Raw genomic sequence first — 18,541 nt, 5'->3', positions numbered from 1 at the left:
CACACGCAGGGGGCTGAATAGCCTACTCCTATGTTACTATATCTATGAAGTCCAAAGCAGAATTTGAGTCAGGCACCCTCACTACAGTAACGACTGAGAATCATTTGCACCATTGTATTGTTTCATTCAGTGGCTGAACGTATTTTTAATTTTACAGCCACATAACCCTCACTCATCAATATCTAAAGAGATCAACTTCAGAGGTAAACAGAGTCAAAACAATGACTAAGATTCACATCCAGCAGTTATTGGTACAAGTTTCAATCATTAGCTTATTTACATAAATTATGAACATACAGCTACTGGAGAAGCTTCTCGTGTACAAAATAAATGATTTACATATTCTCGAAGGGTAGTTGGGAGGAGGAGGAGGAGGAGGAGGAGGAAGAAGGTGTAGTCAATTCAGAACACTACCGCACACTTCCTGTTCCTGTACTCTATCTCCAGCTGTTGAATGCAGGAAGTGTACTATAATCATTCCAATCTACATTCAGATGCAAGTGAGGCCAGTGGTGTAACTAAAGCATTTTGACCCAAATCTAAGTTGTCAGAAGAAATTAAAATTCTCTTCCTAAAAAAGGTAGTGGAACCAGACTCTGTATATTTTTAAAGCAGAAGTGGGTAGAGCTTTGTTATGGAAGAGGGGGTGAAGGTTTATGTGGGTAGGCAGGAATGTGGATTCTGATTACATTCAGAGATTTGGTTATCACAGTCTTTTGTGGTAGACAATTCCACAAGTTCAATGATTCAATGCTAGAGACTCAATGGATGCCTTTCCCCTTGAAGCTGTTGCCTAACATTAGGAGACAACCCTCATCAGGTTGCATGTGAATGACAATTAAAAAGCCAGGGCACAGTAGCCTATAGGCTAATTGCAGGTAAATGGGATTAATAAAGGTTGGTGTTTGTTGGTTAGCATTGACTTGGTGGGCCAAAGGGCCTGTTTCTATGCTATGTGACGCGGAGAAGAAAAAGAAAAAACATTTCAGCAGGTCTGAGTATCTGCCGGAGTGTCTCTGAACGTTAGTCCAGATGTAGACTCTGATGAATTTGAATTGAGCTTTCAATATCTTTTTGCAAACACAGATAGACTGCAGAAACTTATAGCACAAAGGGATTTGTTATTGAAACAGAGCAGGAGTAAGCCATTCAAGGCTGCTCCACTACTCAATACGATCATGGCTGATCTGCAATGCCATATTCTCATCTTCTCCCCCATAACTCGGATACGATAAATCTGAATATATTCAAGGAAGAGATTTAGTCACTTGGCTTCCTCAATCTTGTGTATGTTAAGAGAATTCCACAGATTCACTATCCTTTCAGTAAAGAACTGTTTCTTCATTTTAGTCCTCAATGGCCTACACATAACTTGAGACTGTGACCACTGTTCTGGAGTCTCCAACCAGGAAAAAACATCATCCCTGCATCTAATCTGTCCAGCTTTGCTGGGATTTTACATGTTTCAATCAGATCCCCTCTCATCCTTCTACATTCAAATGAGTACAGACCCAGTTCAACTAATCTCCGCTCATAGGATAATACTGCCATCCCGGATATCAGGCTATTGAACCCCTGCTACATTCTCCCTTTAAGGAGAGAGAATAAAACTGCATATATTACTCCAGTTGTGGTCTTAACCAAGGCCCTTACATTATTTAATTGATATTCTTTTTTTTTATTTTTCACATTGAAGTGTATAACATTTAGCCACATTGTACTGCATCTGCCATGTGCTTGGCCCTTATTCAACTTGTCTAAATCACCTTGAATTCTCCTTACAACTTTCCACCCAGTTCAGTCCCCCACTCATCTGCCACTTGAAGACCCGTATACTCCCACTCACCATTTCCTATTGGTCAATCAATTCTCAATCAACACCAATACTTTTCCCCTCATCCGACGTACTTTAATTTTGTCCACGAACCTCACATGGAACCTTAATACAAGTTTTCTGAAAATCCAACTAAACCATATCTACCAATTCTCATATCCTCAAGAAAAATGCCAACAGAATTGTTAAACACGATTTCTCTTTCATAAATCCAGCATGGATTTATCCAATCCCATTAACATTTTGTAAGCATTGTATTATAAAACGTTTTAAAAAAAAATAGTAGACTCTATCATCTCTTCCCAATATTGACATTAGGCTAACTAAAGCAAGGCTGATGCAAGGACAAAAAGACTCTTGCACACAGTGAGTTGTTAGGATATGGAATGAACTGCCTAGAAATGGGGAAGCAGGTTCAATTGAAGCATCCAAGAGGGTACTGGATGTTCATTTGGATAATAATGATGTGGAGGGATATGGGGAAAAGGCAGGAAATTGGCAAAGATAAGTTAGTTGGTGGGTGCACAACAGGCTGAACGACCCCCTTCTGCACCATAGTAATTTTGTGATCTGCAATTGCATGTTTTTCTCCTTTTTTTATATAAAAGACGGTTTGGAGGTAGGTGGGGGGGTACATTTACTACCCTATGTGTAGGTACCAATCCAGAATCCATAGAATTTTGGAGGATGACCACCAATGCTTTCAATTTTTCCAGGGACGCTTCCTTCAGTATTCTGGAATGTAGATTATCAGTTCCGGGTGTTTTGTCAGCCTTTAATCCTATTAATTTGTCTTGCACTATTTTATTAGGTGATAGTGATTTCCTTCTCATCTCATTAGGCCTCCATTTCCTAATAATTTTGGAAAAATGTATTTGTGCCCACTTTTGTGAAGACAGAACCAACGAGTACATGCTCAATTCTTTTGCCATTTCTTTCCTCATATTATCACCATATAGGACCTACATTTGTCTTCACTGATCTTTTTCTCCATGTATTTATGGAAGGGAAAGCAAACAATTTTCTGGAATTTAAAAAGTCTATCAATCAACAACCATTAATCCATCATCAACTGTTGTAAAAACCCATCTTGTTCACTAATCTCCCACAGGGAAGGAAATTGCCATCCTTACCTGGCCTGGCCTACTCCAGACCCACAGCATGTGGTTGGCACTGAACTGTCCTCCGGCATGGCAATAAATGATGGTCTAGCCAGCAGGACCCTCATCCAATGAATATTAAATAAAACCTTTCAGTTTTTAATCTTCAGTGCAATTTTACTCATTTTATATTTCACACCTTTTAATCAAACTTTATGCCCACTTTTGCTGAGTTCTAAAATGCTCCCAACATTCAAACTTGCTACTTTTTCTGGCAAGACTGGTAGGCTAAGCCTATACTCACTGGAGTTTAGAAGATGAGATGAGAAGAAATATTATTGAGGACAAATTTCTTCTCTCAGAGGATAGTGAAACTGTGGAATTCTCAACTGCAGAGAGCTTTGGAGACTGGGTCATTAAGTATATCCAAGACTGAGATAAACAGATTTACTATTAGTAACAGAATTAAGGGTTTTGGAGAAGAGACAAGAAAGTGGAGTTGAGGATTATCAGGTCAGCTATGATCTCACTGAATGGCAGAGCAGACTCAATAGGCTGAATGGCTTACTTCTGTGCCAAAGTCTTATGATATCAGGTCAGCTATGACCTTATTAAATAGTTCTAGAATGGTGTGAGATATCCAATCAAGATTGGTGATAATACAGGTCTAGCAACAAGGTCCTGTATGCAGCAGATTTAAACATGCAAGGCTCTAAGCACACTTTGACACACGTCAAGGGATAATTAAACAGAATTAAATGCCGAGCCACTAAGGTGATATGACTGCAGATCACCAAAATGATTGGCTCAAGGTACATTTCAAGGAGTGAGTTCAAGGTTAACAGGGGCTTCAAGAGTGAGGATGGGAAACAGAATTCATGAAGTTAGGGCCTCAATAGCAGTCGGCACATCCCCTTTGGCACACACTTCACACATTTCAATGGCTCAAGTTGGACTTGGGCTTACTCATTTTGCTCCAAAGCCCAGACAAATGCTTTTGTTTTTCTCTAAGCACTCATTTCAACCGCAGCTTTACTGTCTAACTAAACATGTGATTCAACGGACAAGAGAGAGCTGCACTTCCCTTTCGCTAAGTGGGGCTATGAAGCTACAAAACCACAAGAGTCTGGCCTACTTTACTATTCACAGCAGAAGAAAGCAAAAGAGGATGGAGGGTATTAGAAAGAGAAGCAAAATGGATTATTGTGGGAGGGAGAGGGGAGGGGAGGAGAGGAGAAAAAGAAAGCAGTGAGGGAGAATGGATGACGCGAGAGTTTTAAATTCTAAGTTGTGTGCCTCATGCTTTAGAGGCAAGGCAATTTCCATCGCATATCCCCAACTGCCCTTGGCGACAAGCCTTTTTTTTAAAAAACACAGATTTCACCCACAAACCATGAAGAAATAGAGGCAAGTGATGCAATGCATAATTTTTAGCCTCTGACCTGCTCTTGTTGCCAGAGTTAAATGGTTGTCCAATTCAACTTTTGGTTTAGATAATCACAGCGCTCGCGCCCCAACCACCCCCAGAAAGAAAGGTGTTGAATGTAGAGTATTGAGCAAGGGTAATGTTGAATGTGAAGAGGAGACACAGTTAGATTTGCTCTGGTTAGAAATGGACATTGTATGTCTCCACAGGTTACTTGCCAGTCAGTGCCCAAGTCTGAAAGTTGTTAAGGTCTTGTTGCATGCAAGCATGGACTGCTTCAATACGAGTTGTCAGTAATGGTGCTGAACGTTTGTGCAATTGTCAGTGAATATCCCCACCACTGATTTCATAAAGGAAGGGAAAAATTATAGAATTGTTATATCACAGGAGAAGGCCACTCTGGCTCTCTGCAACAGCAAAAAAGCTGGTCCCAACCCAATGGCCTTTCCCCATGATCCTGCAAACATTTTCTCACACACCAAACTCTCAGACAATGCATTCCAGATCGCAACTACTCACTATGTAAAAACATCGCTCCTCATATCACCTTTATATCTTCTGTCATTCACCTTAAATCTGGTTCTACATCCTTCTGTCAGTGCGAATAGTTGATCTCCTTTTCGCCGTACCCATGTTTTCAAAAACCTCCATTAAATCTCTCCTCAACATTCTCAAAACAAGGAAAACCACCTCAGGTTCTCCAATCTCCCAACATAACTTTAGTCCCAATTTTCAGTAACAATTCAAAGTCAATGCTTGGGTGTTGAGGACTGGACACAACACCCATTGAAGCTAAATAGTGTTTTATAAAGGCTTATTATAAATTCCTGTCAAAGAATTACACTCAACCAATTTAAGATGATCAGTCAGGCTTGCAGTGAGGTTACTTGCACTTGCTAGAAGCTACATAGATTCACACACAACCCCTGTCCTCTTCAAGCAGGAATTCCAGACATTACATCTATTCCAATTAAACAAAAACGTTAAAAACATCCATTCCCAGGCATTCTCACAGCAATATCTTGACTAGAGGAGACACACCTTTTCTTCGTCATTTAAAGAAAAGCTTCAGGAATCATCATTCCCTGGTGTATTCTCCATGGCAATGCCTCAACTAATTAATGGCCACCTAACAATCTACCAGCACCTTCCTCTCATGCAGTATAAATTGCTGTTGCCTTTGAGATTTGATATTCTTAAAATTCTGTCTTAAGGGAAAGATAGCAAGATGGAACGCTTTAACAGCAAATTTCTTTCTTTTTCCCCAGAAATAACCTCCTTGCTCTCATGAAGTTATAATGACAATTAGACCTCAGCCATGATGCGGAGAAACTGCTACAATTGTAATGGTCTCCAAAAAAAAAGGTCTGTGCTACGCATAATTCCACCTACAAGAAAGTTTTCACCAAATTCCTCTCAACTTCACTTAACACTCAGGTTCTTTCATGCCATGCCTTGCTGTCAAGAGCAGTCATTTTCACCTCTGAAATACAGCTATTTTGTCCAGATTTGGCTTATAAATTTTCTTTATAATAAAGCTGAGTGGTCCTGGTGGAACCCTGAATAGAGAAAGCATTGATGAGTATGCTGTTGTAACCAAATGTCACCTGATAACATTGTTACCAATAGCTACTATTATTTTGTCGACGATCAAATGAGACTTGATGGGTCAGGAACAGTAATGACCAAAAGACTGAATTTGTCCTGGGTGGGTGGCACATAACCAGATATCCATCATGCAAAATTCCAATGTTGTATCTGTACAGCAATAACTTGGCTGGAGGTGCAGCTAATTTTGAAAAGGGGGCCTCAACATGACAGCTGGTATGTTGTCAGCAACCAGAATTTGTGATGTATCAATAGTGTTTTGCTCTGTCTCAATACCCAGTGAAGTGAATCAAAACAGCCAGAGTGACATTCCTATTGGTGGGAACCTCAGAGGGAGGCTAAAAACAAAAACAAACAAACAAACAAACAGTCATCCACTTGACACAAACTAGGTTAGCAAAGTTAACAACGCTTCGTTACCAATGTAGGCTCCATACAGAGACTGTGCTATCTTCTGGGTCTGTAGATTGTTAAGGCGCAAAAAACGAACTTTAGTAGAACAATGTGCTCTTCCTGTCTGATGTGGGAGATTACAGGGAGTTTCCAAGTTACTGATGATTATGATTGCAGGAAGTGTGCTTAGTTGAGAATCCTATCAGATCGCATGGATCAGTTGGAGCAGCAGTTAGAAGCAATCGGGAATTTACAAAAGCTAGAGGGAGTAATATACGGCAGCTGTAGGAAGGGAGAGAAACCACAGTCACAGTCAGGTTATTGCCAGGAAAGGTGGAACAGGAAGGCAGGTAGTGCAGGAGTCTCCTGTGGCTATCCCCATCACAAGGAGGTATGGTGTTTTGGAAAATGCAAGGGGTGATGGACTGTCAGGGGAAGGTAGCAAGGACAGCCAGGTTTCTGGTACCAAGACTGGCTCTAAGGTAACAAGGGGTACATTAGGTTCCAAGCAATCAATTGTGACATGGGACTCACTAGTCAGAGGCGCAGACAGACATTTCTGTGGCTGATAGCGAGAAATCAGAATGGTGTGTTGCCTCTCTGGGTGCCAGGATCAAGGATATCTCAGAAAAGGTGTAGAATATTCTCAAAGGGAAGAGGGACCAGCAGAAGGTCATTGTACACATTGGAACTAACAACATAGGAAGAGAAAAGGGTGACATTCTGGAGGTAAGAACATAGGAAGTTAGGCAGAAATTCAAAAAAGGTGGTCCGAGGGTAGTAATATATCTTTCTCCCATGCCACAAGCTAGTGAGGGTAGGAATAGGAATAGGAAGATGGAGCAGATGAATGCCCAGCTGAGCAGGGGAGGATTCAGGTTTTTGGATCATTGGAATCTCTTCTGGGATAGAAGTGACCTGTATAAGAAGGATGGATTGCAACATGAATTGGAAGGGGTCTAACATACTGGCAGGGAGATTTGCTAGAGCTGCTCGGAAGGATTTAAACTAGTATTTTGGGGGTGGGAGGGGTGGGACCCTGGGAGATGGTGAGGAAAAAGAGATCAGTCTAACAATGGTATAGTTGGGGAAAGGAGCAAATCAAGCAGTCAGGGCAGGCAGGAACAAAGCAGAGAACAAGGTAGGACTGATAAATTAAACTGCATTTATTTCAAGAGGCCTAACAGGTAAGGCAGACAAACTCAGGGCATGGTTGGGAATGTAATCAACTTATTGGGATTGTACCAGAGGCTTCTCCCAATAGTCAGCTGGAAATTGAGAAACAAATTTGTAAGGAGATCTCAGTTATCTATGAGAATAATAGGGTGGTTATGCAAGGGAATTTTAACTTTCCAAACATGGACTGGCCTGCCATAGTGTTAAAGGCTTGGATGGACAGGAATTTGTTAAGTGTGTACAAGAAAATTTTCTGATTCAGTATGTGATGCATCTACTAGATAAGGTGCAAAGCTTGACATACTCTGGGGAAATAAGGTAGGGCAGGTGACTCCGGTGTCAGTGACCATAATTCTATTAGTTTTAAAATAGTGATGGAGAAGGATAGACCCGTTCTAGAAGATAAAGTTCTTAGTTAGAGGAAAGCCAATTTTTGCCAGTACTGGGTAAGAACTTTCAAAAGTTGACTGTGGACGACGTTTTCAGGTAAAGGGACAGCCGGAAAACGGGAAGCCTTCAAAAATGAGATAACCAGAGTCCAGGGACAGTATGTTCCTGTTAGGGTGAAGGGCAAGGCTGATAGGTGTAGGGAATGCTGGATGACTAGAGAAATTGAAGTTTTGGTCAAGAAAAATAAGGAAGCATATCTCAGGTATAGATAGCAGAGATTAAGTGAATCCTAAGGAAGAGTACAAAGTCAATAGGAGTACACTTAAGAGGTAAATGAGGAGGGCAAAAGAGGGGACATGAGACAGCCTTGGCAAATAGGGTTAAGGAGAATCCAAAGGGATTTTACAAACACATTAGGGACAAAAGGGTAATGGGGGAAGAGAATAGGGCTCCTTAATAATCAGCAGGGCCACCGAGGTGCAGAACAGCGGGTAATGGGGGAAGAGAATAGGGCTCCTTAATAATCAGCAGGGCCACCGAGGTGCAGAACAGCAGGAGATGGGGGAAGATACCAAATGAGTACTTTGCATCAGTGTTTACTGTGGAGAAGGATATGGAAGATACAGAATGTGGGGAAATAGATAGTGACATCTTGAAAAGTGTCCATATCACAGAGGAGGTGGTGCTGATGTCTTAAAATGCATAGAGGTGAATAAATCCCTGGGACCTGTTCAGGCATACCCTAGAACTCTGTGGGAAGTAAGGGAAGTGATTGCTGGGTCCCTTGCAGAGATACTTGTATCATCGATAACCACAGGCCAAGTGCTAGAAGACTGGAGGTTGGCTAATGTGGTGCCACTAGTTAAGAAAGGTGGTAAGGAAAAGCCAGGAAACCATAGACCAGTGGGCCTAACATCAGTGGTGGGCAACTTGTTGCAGGGAATTCTGAGGGACAGGGTTTACATGTATTTGGAAAGGCAAGGACTGATTAGCGATAGTCAACATGGCTTTGTGCGTGGGAAGTCATGTCTCATTAACCTGATTGAGTTTTTTGAAGTAGTAATGAAGAGGATTGATCAGGGCAGAGCAGTTGGCATGATCTAAATGGACTTCAGTAAGGTGTTTGATAAGATTCCTCATGGTAGACCGGTTGGCAAGGTTAGATCACATGGAATACAGGGAAAACTCGCCATTTGGATACAGAACTGGCTGGAAGGTAGAAGGTGGTGGCAGAGAGTTGCTTTCAGACTAGAGGCTTGTGATCACAAGGATCGCTGCTGGGTCCACTGCTTTTTGTCCTTTTATATAAGTGATTTGGATGGGAACATAGGAGGTATGGTTAGTGGGTTTGCAGATGACACCAACATCAGAGCTGTCGCAGACAGCCAAGAAGGTTACCTCAGAGTACAACGGGATCTTGATCAGATGGGCCAAAGAGTGGCAGATGGAGTTTAATTTATCTAAAACGTGAGGTGCTACATTTTGGAAAGGCAAATCAGGGCAGAACTTATACGTTTAAAATTAAGGTCCTGGGGAGTGTTGCTGAACAGAAATCTTGAGAGTGCAGGTTCACATTTCCTTGAAAGTGAAGTCACAGGTGGATAGAGTAGTGAAGGCAGCGTTTGGTATGCCTGCATTTGTTGGTCAGTGCATTGAGTGTAGGAGAGATAGTAGGAACTGCAGATGCTGGAGAATCTGAGATAATAAGGTGTAGAGCTGGATGAACACAGCAGGCCAAGCAGCATCATAGGAGCAGCAAAGCTGACGTTTTGGGCCTAGACCCTTCTTCAGAAATGGTCTAGGCCCGAAACGTCAGCTTTCCTGCTCAGCCTGCTGTGTTCATCCAGCTCTACACCTTGTTATCTCATTGAGTGTAGGTGTTGGGAGGTCTGTTGTGGCTGTACAAGACATTGGTTAGGCCACTTTTGGAATACTGCATGCAATTCTGGTCACCCTGCTATAGGGAGAATGTTGTGAAACTTGAGAGCGTTCAGAAAAGATAAGGATATTGCCAGGGTTGAAGGGTTTGAGTATAGCAGAGGCTAAATAGGCTGGGGCTATTTTCGCTGGAGTGTCCAAGGTGATCTTATCAAAGTTTATAAAACCCGAGGGGCATGGATAGGGTAAACAGACAAGGTCTTTTCCCAGGGCGGGGGTGTCCAAAACTAAGTTTAAGGTGGGAGGGAAAATATTTAAAAGGGACTTAACGGGCAACTTTTTCACACAGAGGGTGGTGCATGTATGTAATGAGCTGCCAGAGGAAGTGGTGAGGCTGGTACAATTACAACATTCAAAAGATATCTGGATGGATATATGAATAGAAAGGGTTGAGGGGGATACGGGCTAAATGCTGGTGAATGGGACTAAATTAATTTAGGATATCTGGTGAGCATGGACTAGTTGGACCAAAGGGTCTGTTTCTGTGCTGTACATCTCTTATGACTCTATGACTGTGACTGGATTTAAATAAAACAAACAAAGAACCGTGGATGCCGAAGATCTGAAGTAAAACACAAAAGTAATGATGTAATTCAGCGGATCTGGCAGCATCTATGGGAGGGGAAGGCAGAGCAGTTCTGATGAAGCATCAGACAGACTATTCTGGCTTCCATCTAAGCCATAGTTTCCTTACTATTGTGAGAAGCAGTGTTACGCTTCACTCGGAAGCAAATGCCTCTTCCATTCCCCTCTGTACTCTGTCTTCAGCACATCAGACCCAATCTGAACCCCTTCCTGCTTCCCAACCACATTTCTTCACCAGGCTACAGGTGAATGACCCCCTCAGCGAGAGCTTCCCCAGTATCCTGTTGGGCAAGATGTTTTTTCTTTAAATAAAAAGGGAGGTTATTTGATACAGAGACATGTCCACTTCACTTTTGACCCAGGCTTGACGAGTTAAAGAGGAAATGAAGACAAACCATCAAGGTTTTGTTCATCTGCCACCCGGGTGTGAAACCGGTTCTAAAATTAAACCAGAAACTTTCCGTCCATTCTGCATAGATTACGTCCAAGGATGGGTCAGCAACAAGACTTCATTAAACACAAAATAGGAGAATCAAAAGTAACCAATTTCCACAACCCTTTCTTTATCTGCGACATGGAGGAATCGGATCTCTACACAGGAGTAATTGCACTCTTCTTTTAATAGGCACAAGGTGAGTAATATACACCCCTCTTTGTCCTGTGATCTTGATGCTCTTTTGCACAATAAATGCATTTGATGAGAAAATACTCGAAGTTAGTGTGCAGCTGGATTGTGACTTTGCCTCTTTCCGAGGGCATCAGAAATGTGGAATCACCAACATTGGACAGCATGTCACTGCCATCAGCTTACACCAGGCCAACAGTTGAACACAAATGTAATCAATAACAAAATCAGTTTCAAGATAACTGCAGACCATCATAAGCTTAACCATGAGCGAGAGGGGTTGATCTGGGTGGGCAGTCAGGATCAACCAATTTTAAACAGCTACTGAATTTACAGAAACAGACTTATATTCATATAGCACCTTTCACAACCACCAGATGTTCTCAGTCTGCTTATAAAGCCCAGATATTCAGATTGCAGTCACGGTCAAAATACAGGAAATGAAATATACATACAACAATCTCTGCACATACACTGATAGGGACCAAGTAATTTGTTTTTAGTGGTGTTGATTAGAGTGTGTTGGCCAATATTTCACCTCCAATTTCCCTGCTCCTCTTTAAATAGCACCTTGGGATCTTTTACATCCACATGAACAGACAGAGCACATCAAACTGCAGCACAAGAACTCAAACTGCATTTTTGTGCTCAAACAATGGAGTTGGCATGTCAAAGAGAAGAGAATAACCAAGGAAAGAGTGGACGGATTTCAGCACAAAAAAAACTTTGACAAGGTCCCACATTGGAGAGTGGGAATGAAGGTAAAAGCATATGGGATCCAAAGTAACTTGGCAAGTTGGATCCAAAGTGGCAGAAAACAGGATGGTGGTAAAAGCCTGGAGGTTGGCACCCAGTGATATATCATAGGGATGACTACTGGGTTCCTTATTGTGTTTATATACATCACAAACTATGTAGATGAGAACGTGGCGGGGGGAGAAGCGGGGAATAAGGAGGTTTGAGGTGACGTGAAGATCAGCCCGGTGGTTGACATCAAGGAAAGTGATCTTGGGCAACAGGACAGTATGAACAGATTGGTCAGATGGGCAGATCAGGTTTAAATTCCATCTGCCACTGATAAGTGAGAGGTGATGCACTTTGGAAGTAACAAAATTGTACTGAACAAACGATAGGACACCAGGAAGCTCAGGAACAGCAGAATCATGGGGTGCTTGACCACAAATCCCTGAAGGTGGCAGGGCAGATTAATAGGGTAGTTAGGAAGGCATATGAGACACTTATCTTACCATTCGAGGCATAGATTATAAGAGCAGGGAGGCTATGTTGGAGCTGTACGTGATTTTTGTTACGCCACACCTGGAGTTCTGTGCACAGTTCTGGCCAACGCACAACAGAAAGGATTGCATTGCAGCGGAGATTGACCAGGATGTTGCCTGCGATGGAGTGCTTTAGCTATGAGGAGAGGCTGGATATGTTCGGGCTGTTTTCTTTGGACAGAGAAGGTTGAAGGGGTACATGATAGAGGTGTATGATTATAACAGGCATAGACAGAGTCAACAGTAAACAGTTGCTCCCCTTGGTTGAGCAGTCAATGACAAGGGGGCATAACTTTAAAGTGAAAAGGCAGGAGGTTGGAGGGGGTGGAGGATGGCAGGGTTGGAGGATGGCAGCACACTTTGCAAAAGCCATAACATTTATGTCCAAGGGCCCAGTGCTGGATAGTGGGACTAGTGTAGATTTAGCATAGTCTTGGAGTACAGACTGATTGGTCCAAAGGGCCTACTGTATAATCCTGCAGGGCTCGAACCAAGAATCCCACGATACCTTACCAACATGGTTACTGAGAATAACAGAACCTTACAGCACAGGAGGCCATTCAGTCTAAAGAATATGTGCCAGCTGTTTGAAAGAGCTATTCAAATCAGTCCCAGCTGCCTGTTCTTCGCATCTTCAGAATATTCCAATCAATTATTTATTCAGTTCACTCACAAATGTCACATTTGTGACTGCCTTCACTTCCCTTTCAAGTAGCGCATTCCGAGAAATACCTTGGCTGCCTATAATTTTTTTCTCCTTATATATGAAATCTGTTTTGTACTGAAAACACTAATCTCTTCAGGTTTTCATTCTAATAAATTTTCATTCTAGTAATAAATAAGTAGCACCTATCCAACATTTATCCCACAGACAAATGCTTGGAATTGGACACAATTCACCAACTGAGATATAACCAACAATTTAACAAACGTTGACACAGGATTCTTACTTTTGGTATTTGCTCTGAAGCCAGGACTGTCTCCGCCTTTTCTTTTAAGCACACTCTTTGCTACTTATTCCCAAATTTGTTTACAGGATGTGGGGCATTACTGCCACTAACTCCAAGAACATACAAGTTGGGAGGAGTGGACTGTTCAGCCTCTCGAGCCTGTTCCACCACTCAATAAAATCCACACCTGATTATAGCCTCAATGCCAACTTAAGAGGCAATTCCACCCCCAATAACCTCCGGCTCCCTTGTTAGTCGAGATTACTAACTAACTCTGCATTAAAAATTTTCAACAATCCTGCCTCCACCCCACTGAAGAAGAGTGGGGCTCTCAATCCTCAGAGAATATTCTCTTCACCTCAGCCTTAAATGGGAAACCTTTGTTAAAGCTACATCCCCTCATTCTAAGATAACAAGGTGTAGAGCTGGATGAACACAGCAGGCCAAGCAGCAGAGGAGCAGGAAGGCTGACATTTCAGGCCTAGACCCTTCTTCCTGCTCCTCTAATGCTGCTTGGCCTGCTGTGTTCATCCAGCTCTACACCTTGTTATCTCAGATTCTCCAGCATCTGCAGTTCCTGCTATCTCTGAAACAATTTTATCCCCTCATTCTAGTTGCTTACACAGGATATATTCTTTTGAAATCTACATTGGTTGAGACTGTTCAGAACCTTAAATTTCAATAAGGTCACCTCTCATTCTTCTAAATCCAATAGATCCAGGCCCAGATGACCAACCAACCTTTCCTTGTAACCCCTACCCAGAAATCAGTCAGGTGAACCTCCTCTGAAGCACTTCTAATACAATTACATACTTTCTTAAACAAAGAGGCCAAAAAAGGAGGGTGCTGATCAGACAGCAACATGAACTGCTAGCTATAATCAGTGCACAGAAGGCACTCAGTGTTAACAAACAGGGATTTTATCACAGCAATGAAAAGGAACAATAGGGTGGTGTGTGACTTATCCACTTACAGATCATCTTGCTGAATCAATTGCAACGGACAAGAGCAGCAGAAGCAGAAACCGAGGTCACACAAGACATCCATTGCCTTTTGTCAGGCACACAAACAACCAGTGGGCTCATTTAGAGATTGTAAGAACTGCCGATGCTGGAGTCAGATATAACTGTGGAGCTGGGGGAACACAGCAGGCCAGGCAGCATCAGGGGAACAGGAAGTTGACGTTTTGGGTCGGGACACTTCTGTCAAAACGTCAACAATGCTCCCTGGCCTACTGTGCTCCTCCAGCTCCACAGTTATCAGTGGGCTCATTTGGTAGCCCAGGAGCTGAAATGTACATACAGTCATTAGAAATGGAAAAAAAATCCAATACAGTTTCCATTTAAACACTGAATCTTATAACACAGGGGTCCATTCTTCCTATCTTGCTTACACTGGCTGTTTCTGAAGAGTTATCCAGTTAGCTCCACTCCTCTGTTTCACACTGTCCACTCAAATCTATCATCTTGTACAACTAGCTCTAGCATTTTTACAACACAGAAGCATGCAGATCCAATACATCTGTTAACACTGAACCAGCAGGTTTATGCTGAAGATAGTAGAAACTGCAGATGTTGGAGAATCTGAGATAACAAGGTGTAGAGCTGGATGAACACAGCAGGCCAAGCAGCATCAGAGGAGCAGGAAAGCTGACGTTTCGGGCCTAGACCCTTCTTCAGAAATGGGGGAGGGGAAGGGGTTTCTGAAATAAATAGGGAGAGAGGGGGAGGCGGATAGAAGATGGATAGAGGAAAAGATAGGTGGAGAGGAGACAGACAGGTCAAGGAGGTGGGGATGGAGCCAGTAAAAGTGAGTGTAGGTGGGGAGGTAGGGAGGAGATAGGTCAGCCCAGGGAGGACGGACAGGTCAAGGGGGCGGGATGAGGTTAATAGGTAGGAGGTGGGGGTGGGGCTTAAGGTGGGAGGAAGGACAGGTAAGGGAGGCGGGACTAGCTGGGCTGGTTTTGGGATGCGGTAGGGGGAGGGGAGATTTTGAAGCTTGTGAAGTCCACATTGATACCATTGGGCTGCAGGGTTCCCAAAAGGAATATGAGTTGCTGTTCCTGCAACCTTCAGGTAGCATCGTTGTGGCACTGCAGGAGGCCCAGGATGGATATGTCGTCTGCGGAATGGGAGGGGGAGTTAAAATGGTTCGCGACTGGGAGGTGTAGTTGTTTAGCTCGGTTCGCACTAATGAAGGGTCTAGGCCCGAAACGTCAGCCTTCCTGCTCCTCTGATGCTGCCTGGCCTGCTGTGTTCATCCAGCTCTACACCTTGTTATCTCAGGTTTATGCTGGGACAGTTCACTGAACTCCCCGAACACCGACTCCGATAATGCTGTCTGAATGGACAATGAGGGGTCGGGTCGTCCTATTAAATCAGGCAACACTTTGCAATACCCCTAAAGAGGAGCACCGTGACTCTTCCTAGTACTGTTCCTCTAAGCAAGGTTGAAGCCGGAGTCACATCACACACGTAAACAAGGCCAAAGTGATGGATCAGACAGCAAGTCTCTTAAAATGAAACCATAACAGGAAACACTTTCAGATTCGTTCTTTTCAAAGTGCCTAGCAGGCAGGAACAGCATCAGATTAACAGGCCGCGATCAGACGAGGAGAACACTGTCCACTGAATAATAAAAAAGTAAAATACCACAGTGGACACAAGAGCAAAACAACTTCCAAAACAGTGTGTCGGGTGGGGCCACTCCCCCAAGCTCTCACTGTAAACATCCTCCGAAAGATCCACCGTTCCCACGTCTTCTCCACCCAGCACCTCCCGGGTATTGACATCTACCCCCACCCGGCCCCGGGGCCGAGACCCCTGAGCTCTACATTGTCAGTTCACAGCCACCCGCCCCACTGTAGCTCCACACCGCCACCCCATGGACAAGTGTGGGTTTTCACCTCCTCCGCGTTGATTGGCTGCGATGCCGCCGACCTCTCACTGATTGGTGCTGCTAGCTGCCAATCATGCGGCAGGGCGTTCCCACCCCGGGCGGTGCCGCTGGGGTCTCAGGAACCGGCGCCGCGACCTGACTGGCCGAGAAAGCCGCCAGTCTGACGTTGTCCTGTGATCACTCACAGGCCGAACCGCTTACTACTCGCCTCCTACCTGCATCGCCTCCCCAGCCATGGTGGCTCGGCTCCGCTCCCCAGCTTCCCCACCTCGGCTCTGAAATGCTTTCCTCTCCGTCGACCAGAGCTCTGCGCATGCTCGCACGGCCTTCTGTCCCGCCCACATCTGACGTCACAATCGCCGCCCCTTCCGTGCGTCACATTGGCGGTCATTAGCCCCGCCTATCGCCCTTGCACGGCACGTGAAGAACCAGCGCTTGACCCCTGGCGGAGAGCGCGAGGGCTGTAGCTTGTCACCATGAGTCCATCCAGCTAATAGCATCAGTAACTTCATTCCGATCCCATGTGAAGGTGCCGGTGTTGGACTGGTGTGGACAAAGCCAGAAGTCACACGACACCAGGTTGTAGTTTAATTTTCTGAAGAAGGGTCTAGGGCCGAAACGTCAGCTTTCCCGCTCCTCTGATGCTGCTTGGCCTGCTGTGTTCATCCAGCTTTACCCCTTACCAGGTTGTAGTATAACAGGTTTAAGTGAAATCACAACCTTCACCTGACAAAGGGGCAACGCCTAGAAAGCTTGTGATTTCAAATAAACCTGTTGGACTATTACCTGGATTCCCATCTCAATCCAGGGATAGACATTGAAACAGCTTCAATCCAATCTCATCCCAATCCTGGGAGAAAGCCACAAGCACAATCATTCCCATTCCCAAACTAATTGAACGAGAGAGAGTAGAAACAGCAGCAAACCCATTCACATTTCAACTGTGGGGGAGAGAGCCCAGGAACAGCAGCAACTGAATTGGCGTTCTCATACCTATCCCAATCCAGGGGGAGTGCCCAGAACCAGCAGCAATCCTATTCCCAAACCACAGATGCAGTCAGACCTGCTGAGTTTCTCCAGCAATTTCTGTTTTTGTTTCGGATTTCAAGCATCTGTGGTTTTTTTATGTCCAGTGAAGAGGAGCCAGAAGCATAACAATTCCATTCCCAATCCAGTTCCAATGAGAGGGAGTCAGAAATACAGAGAGGGAGCCAGAATTAGCATTCTTGCCAATGCCATATCAACCCAATTTTCAAGGACCAGGAAACAGACAGCTGCATTCCAAAACAATCCATTCCAAATCCGATTTCCATTTCAAGACCATTCCAAATCCAGCAGCAGGGAGCTAGAAACCTAAGCGATCCTAAACTCCAGCTCCAGGGAGTGGAGATAGAAACAATTGTTTCCAGACTGATCCCAGTGCTCATGCTAATCCCAATCTCAGACGAATTCAACTCCAGGGAACAGGATGTTTCAAACACCAATATCCAGAAGTTGAATTTAGCAGCAACATACTTTCAGAAATTTACACATTTTGTTTGTAACACTTTAGAAGAGTACAAAGATCACTTTTCACCTTTTTGTCTGGACCATTTCCCTGTGCAGAAGATAACACTCCACTGGGGAGAAATTCAGCTCTTTGGATAATCACTCAATTACCAAGCCACAAATTAGAAACACACCCCACCAGGGGAAGTGTAAAAATAACAGAACTGTTTTTTTTAGAAAAGGGATGAACAAGGGAGAAACTAAATTAAAGCAGTGTTGGATGGAAAGACAAGGTGATCCAGTCCCAACACTGTCTTAAGGTTTTGAGGGTATTGGTGGGCACCATGTGCTCCCTTTCCAAGGACACCCATGCTCTAAGGTAGCTGGAGAAGGGAGACAGACAGTCAGGATTTACAATGCCCTTCACCCTGCTGCCTATTAATGGCTACTTTTAGCTAGACCCTCAGACCTACTCGCACCCTCCCTGCTGGTGTCCCAAAGATCAGGAGCATGGGGCCAAAGTGCAACCAGAGGTTAAGAAATCAGTCATCGATGAAAAATAGTTATTTATTAACTGGAAGGTGGGAGATGGTGATATTCCACAAGGCTCAGACCTAGGCAAACTACTTAATTTGATACTTATAAATGATTTGGATATTTGATTTGATTTATTTGATTTTATTTATTATTGTCACATGTACCCAGGTATAATGAAAAGTTTTGTTTTGCATGCAGATACTATAATACAAAGTTACTAAAATACAAAATACAGATACTAAAATACAAAATTATTTCTAATTTTGCTGATATTGCAAAACTTAAAATTTGGGCAAATAATGAGAATGATTCCAAA

At 43.6% G+C, this 18,541-nt stretch overlaps 1 protein-coding gene across 1 annotated transcript in view; it reads right to left on the bottom strand.

The window, feature by feature from the left end:
- Positions 1-16,526, bottom strand: part of pkn1a (protein kinase N1a) — a 255,923-nt gene extending 239,397 nt beyond the window's left edge. Inside the window, exon 1 of the mRNA XM_048617854.1 lies at positions 16,416-16,526. Within this exon, the coding sequence (XP_048473811.1) occupies positions 16,416-16,436 (21 nt within the window). The 5' untranslated portion in view covers positions 16,437-16,526. The remainder of the gene's footprint in view (positions 1-16,415) is intronic.
- Between the last annotated feature and the right edge of the window lie 2,015 nt (positions 16,527-18,541).

Source organism: Rhincodon typus, chromosome 38 (assembly GCF_021869965.1).
Source record: "Rhincodon typus isolate 14 chromosome 38, sRhiTyp1.1, whole genome shotgun sequence".
Classification (NCBI taxonomy): domain Eukaryota; kingdom Metazoa; phylum Chordata; class Chondrichthyes; order Orectolobiformes; family Rhincodontidae; genus Rhincodon; species Rhincodon typus.
The sequence above is the reverse complement of the archived record's forward strand: the minus strand, read 5'-3'. Positions and strand labels throughout refer to the sequence as shown.